At 39.4% G+C, this 6,000-nt stretch overlaps 1 protein-coding gene across 1 annotated transcript in view; it reads right to left on the minus strand.

Annotated features, from left to right (window-relative positions):
* The window catches only part of spon1b (spondin 1b), an 89,490-nt gene extending 83,776 nt beyond the window's left edge, over window positions 1–5,714 (minus strand). Inside the window, exons 1-2 of the mRNA XM_008411699.3 lie at window positions 5,002–5,714; window positions 1,201–1,307 (exon numbers count right to left, since the gene is read on the minus strand). Of these exons, the coding sequence (XP_008409921.2) occupies window positions 1,201–1,307; window positions 5,002–5,227 (333 nt within the window). The 5' untranslated portion in view covers window positions 5,228–5,714. The remainder of the gene's footprint in view (window positions 1–1,200; window positions 1,308–5,001) is intronic.
* Window positions 5,715–6,000: the final 286 nt, after the last annotated feature.

Here is a 6,000-nt window from a genome sequence, read left to right on the forward strand (position 1 = left end):
TGGCTGTCGCAGGTTCAATTCCCGGTCTGGCGACCTTTGCATGTCTTCCCCCTTCTCTCATTACCCTATTTCCTGTCAACTAACTATCAAATTAAGGCCACTAGAGCCAATAAAACCTTAAAAAATATGTATGTATATACTTTAATCCCATCAACCTTAAAGGGAACTGAACCTTTAAGTAAATAACTCTTGTCTTCATCTGTATAGATCCATTCTGCATTGTCCTGAGTACACATAGAGCACTATCTAAGCTACACACACCTGTTGTTGTGCACAGTTAGCTAGATGAATGAAGGATTCCCTTTTCCCTCCCTTAGAAGAGTCAGGAGATTCGGTCCTTTCTTTGAACTAATAGATCCTGCAGTTGTGATTAGGGCTGCAATAGGGTCGAGTATCAACACATTTGGGGTGGTGAGGTCTTATGCAGAAATTAATCTTGGCAAGGCTTTGGTAGCAGTACAACATATTTATTCTGCAAATATTAAAAAAGATTACAAAAGCAACATATTGTCTGTCCCGCCATGCTGTCTTAATTGACTCAGCATTCAACCAATAATCGGAACCAAACGTCTTCCACTCTCATTTCGTGAGTCAGAATCCTTCAAGCTAAAAAGTTTGGAAAAAGCTATTTTTGAACTGCTACTAACAGGAAAGCCATTTCTTGCTGTTTGCTGTAACTCTGGTAGGAATCAGTGTGGAAACACAGATGTTTGTTCCTGTTTACACTGAGAGGAAGGTAATTGAGAAAGTCTGGCTCACTCCTTGGGAGCTCTCTGCTGCTCAGTGGGAGCTGTGTTACTACTGAAACAAACATTTCACATCTCTTTCTCACTGTTTATATCTCCTCTCTGTTCCCACATGCATTTCCCCCCCTCTTAATCCTTTTGTCACCTTATTCTTCCTTTGGAGGAAATATTTGGTACTTAGCAGGAACTGGGTGCCATGTTTGCTACACCTTGGAAGGGTGGCACCAAAGACAGGAAGAGATCCTCTATTCTTTTCCATCTCGACACCTTAAAGGAGGTGTATCTGTCAGAAACACCTCCTTTAGCCTCCACATCAGAGAACAGCAGGGCGCCGCCTCGTCGACTGCAAGGTGCACTAAAGCTTGCAAATGAGCTCCTTTGCTGCGAATGTTCCCATAGAACACAGAACATATTCTATATGCGGAGACTCTTCTCCCCACCTTGTCAGGCTTACCTGGAATTGGCCAGCGAAGTCTTCGTCTGTGGTGCCCTCTCTGCCCTCCTTCAGCGCGATGAGAGTAAAGCCTCTGAAATAAGCAGGGCTGCTGGCTAGAAGCACCACTGCGAGGGAAAACAAGAATGTGAGTAAGTATGTATCAGCGCCACAGAGAATCAGGGTATTAAACTGGCTTTGGATTTTCATGGTTTGTCTGCGGCACCCAGGGTCACTGAAGATAATCGCGACAAGAGGGTTTATCGTAACAGTGTGCATGATGTGGAAGAGTGAAGGTTGCAAACAGCAGCTTAGCATCTCACACAAGAGTTAATAAAGGAGGATACAGCTGAATCGCACTTCCTAGCTTTCCCCTCATCCGTAGCACTAGTTAATTAATCAGATATTACTTAAAACGATCAACTGAGAAATGGGATACTCCTCGAAGAACCTGGAGCAGCATCAGTTCTTGTTGATTTCTACTACATAAACATACAGGACATAAAATGTGTAACAGTTAACAGCCTTCAAGCATGACAATAAAATAAAATCTACTTTTATATGTTTCAAATGCATTTAGATTTTCAACAAAGCAAAACCACAAAGAAAAAATATTGTTTATGATACAGTTAATCCAAAAGTAACAGATGCTAAGAGTTCTCATAAGCAATATAACTGCAAGTACGTTTAAGTATGATCATATCTACTAAATCAGGTTATGTGTTCTGATAAAGCTCGTTTGTCAGAAAAGTACCTTTTGAAAATGATCTTTAAGGTTTTATTTACTCCACACTTCTGTATTAATTCTATTATTTTTAGTCTAATGTAATGTTTTAATCGTAATTGTGTTTTTATTAACTGTGAGCAGAAAATCACCATAATTAACAGAAATAAAGGCTTGAAAAGATCAGTCTGTGTGTAATTAGTTGATATGTATTTCACTTAGTGAACCGAGTTACTAAAACTGATTAATTTTGCAATAATTCTCTAGTTTATTAAATATGGCTACATGTTAAAATAAAAAGCCTTAAACTTTAATGTTCAAAGTTTTCATGGGGTCTTAAAAAAAAGTCTAAAATTTCAAAATCACAACATTAGGCCTTCAAAAGTCTTAATTCATTTAATTCTTTTAGTGAAGTATTAAATTATTACAAGTATGTTTTAAAATTTTAATAAAATGCCACAACACTTTATTGCATTTATGGACTGTATTTTCAACTACAAAAGTTCCAAAAATACAATCAGTCAACCAGCTTCTTTTGTTACAGGCAAAACCACACGATGTTCCAAAGAAGCACTGCTGCTAGAATGGGGAAATGCAAATTCAACAACACTTAGCCTCAAAGACACAAGCGTAAGGCTTGGTTAAACGCCGATCCAAACAGCGACTTTGAAGCCTACGGCTTATACAAAAAAAAAAAAAAAAAAAAAAAAAAAAAACAAGGGAAGTGGAGTTGCATTCAAAAAGAGACAAACTCGTAACTGCTGGGAATGGGCTGAGACAAATGACAGCTGTCAGTCAGTTCTGTTGCGCCCTCCTTGGACATTGTTTGCAATACGATTTGAAGATTATTTCCTTCTCTGTTTAAGGTATTTCTCTTTGGGCTAATCTGTTTCTAGTCTCTGAAAACAGCTCCACTCTCTCTCCCCTACTGTTTACCTCCACTCCAACTCAGAACTGCTTTGTGCGCTGTGCACAAGAAACCTGGAATTGTTTTACTGTTGTAGCAAATTATCTTTTGTATGCAGCTATTCATTACTGAAGCAACATAAAAAAAAAAAAACTTCTATGAAAAGAAAGAAAAATCATAAACACAAAAGCGTCAGACGGCAAGAAACGATTCAATATTCAACCCGCTACATCTGTCTTGCTTGGAAATAATTTACTTTGAACAGCAAAGTTAAAATCTGTTTAACATTTAATAACTTAATGTAAAGCGATTCTGCAGACTTTGAGGGATTTTTTTTTTTGTTTGTTTAATAAGCTCCTAATAATTAATCTTCCTCGGAATAAAAAACCAAAAAGTGTAATAATTATCTGGGTCAGTTTCCTCTTTGAGGTCAGAAGTTTTTGTTTTCTTAGGGTTTTGCATCAAACATATTCACCATGTGAAACCAGCATAAAAATAAGTAACACAAAGGATGAGTGCTAGTCACCTTACACCACAAGCTTCAACATATTTTATTGTGACTTTACATCAAAGAAAATTGTACTGAAATCTGATCATTTTAGCATGCATTTGTAATCAGCTGCATTTATTCTGATGCCACAACATAGCATCTGCCATCAGATCTCACCCAATTAGACTCCATCAATGTGAAATCTCAATTTAAGTCCAGGTGTTAGAGAGTACTGGTGAAAAAACCGCATCTTGAAGACCAAGAAACATCACAATGGTCAGGGGTATCTTAGCTTTGCACATCTCACACAGCACTGTTCAGTCCATTATCCAAGTATGCAAAAACAGTAGAACAAACAGAAGTGACAGGCAAAAAGTGTTAATCAGGGAAATGGTCTATGGCTGCACTCCCTCTGGAGGAGTGGCATGTGTGAGAGTACATGCCACTTCGAAACACTGGGGAAATAACCCTTTTAATTTAAAACAAAACCATTATGAGTCCCATTTCCAGTCAGCCATGCACAAAACAGCCAGAGCATAATAATGTTGGTAAAAATAAATAAAAACAAAGTGGTGGGATCATAATGTTGTGAAGGTAAGTAAATACAGACCAGTTCTGGAAGATACTGCAAAAGACTCCAGACTCGAGCAGCACAAAGGTCTTAAACATACAGCTACAATTGAATGGTTTGTTTTTAGGCATATCTACTTGAGTCCAAATGTAAATACAGTTAAGATAAATATTTGAAAATCAGAGATGCTCTTCATCCAATCTAAATTGGCTTTAGTCATTTTCAAAGAAAAATGTCTTTAATTTGAGATATTAAACCATAAACCACACACTGAGTGAGATGACTCCTAAATATGGAACTACAGCAAAGGGCGATTGTACTGTATTGACCCAAGAGGGATAAATACAAACATTTTAGATTTTAATAATTTTTTTTTTTTACTTTAATTTTCATTCTGCTTCACATGCTCAATCACCTGCAGGACTTTGTGCAGTAGCAAGGATAATTATGCCATAAGATGGGCAAGCAACTCAGTTTCAGTTTCAAGACCCTTTTTTACAATTTTCTACATCTCTTTAAATTTATTACATACTTTTTCAGTTTACTGAAAAAAAAAAAACAATGATCCCAGCTTAAATGGTTTGAGTAAGCCTACTTACGCCGTCTTTTGTGAGTTTTTGTCTAAATGGTTGAAAAACTTTTAAGGCGTTCTTCGGAGCTCATCTGAAATCACTGTGAGAAAGTCGCCCCTTTTTCACTGTGGCCAAACACATCTGGCCGGCCGGATGGGAACTTAAAATTTGTTTTGTCAACTTAATTGGATCCAGATCTGTCCGTGTGTGTCTCTATGCCTGTATCTGCATGTTGTTATACGAGAGATTCCACTTTCTGGCAGGAAGAGAAGAGGAAGTGAATATAGGCAACATATTTTAACATTAAATAGCCTTATCAAACGGTATCTCCCAGCAGGAGGCTGAGGAAGACTTGCTTTGGAAATTGGATCTCCCGCGGCTGCAGTTTCCACTTAACATTGTAAAAGACAACATAAATAAAAAAAATAAAAATAAAAAAATAAACATGTTGAAAAAGTGATCTGTTTTCAATTTGGTAAACATCCAGTTGTTTAATTGGATGCAGATTCGCGCACTGACTGCACACGGCAGATTCTGGAAAGAAAAGTGGAGATGTACCTCTGTATGTGCTGCCCGGCAGGTAGGTCTCCGGGTCCCCCTCCACCCTGATCCTGAACTCGTGGTGCCCTTCCCGCCGGGTCCCCTGCGTCTGCGCCCGGAGGATCCGCCCGCAGTACCCGTCCGACCTCCCTCCGGCGGGCTCCTCCACGAAAGCAACGGCATTGCACAAAAAATTCGAGACAAAATAACCCTGCAAGAGCAGGAGATGCAAATACATTCCCATTTCTGAACTGCCGCTCGGAAATGATTGTGCAGTGGCCGTTCAGGTAAAAAAAAAAAAAAAAATTTAAATTAAGCAAAGCAAAGACCAGCGCTTGCTCCCTCCTGCCGAAAACTCCCGCTGAACTACAGACGGAGACAGCGATGCGCAGAAGGAGACCAAGACAAGTCCATCCCGAAGTGGAGAGAGCGCGGCTGGAGCTCTGCGCGGTGTCGCGCTGCTTATAAGAAGAGAGGGGAGAGGAGCAGCAGCTGCTGATTCTGGATCAGTCAGTGTGATGTGCTGGGGTGGTAGAGAGGAGATAGGAGGGCTCTGCGAACAACGGTGCGCCGATACAGGCGATTATCTCCCTGATGCGAGACGAGGAAAAGTTTAGACTGACTCCCAAACACTTCCTCCCCTCGCACTTAACTCACACAAGCAGTTAACTCTCGGTCTGAATGTGCACGGATGCAGAAACGTCTCGGTGTAAAATAATCCCACGCTTTCCGGTCACTTGCATTAGTTTATTGTATTAGCCGCTTGTGACGTGACGTCACTCGTCATGCAACGGTGCAAAAAAATATTTGATAAACAAGAAATGTATCCAAGAATCTAAACATGTCCATCTACTGTGTGGCAAAAGCATATGTTCTAAACATTATCTATTTGTGATCAAAATTAATCTCAGCTTTTCATCGTGAACATTTTCTGCATGCTGATAATGCAAAGCAAGTTTAACTATCCCCTGATCGTGCTTTTCCTGACTAACATGACTTTTTCTGATTGTCTTTTAG

This window comes from Poecilia reticulata, chromosome 6 (genome assembly GCF_904066995.2).
Source record: "Poecilia reticulata chromosome 6, P_reticulata-male-v2, whole genome shotgun sequence".
Classification (NCBI taxonomy): Eukaryota; Metazoa; Chordata; class Actinopteri; order Cyprinodontiformes; family Poeciliidae; genus Poecilia; species Poecilia reticulata.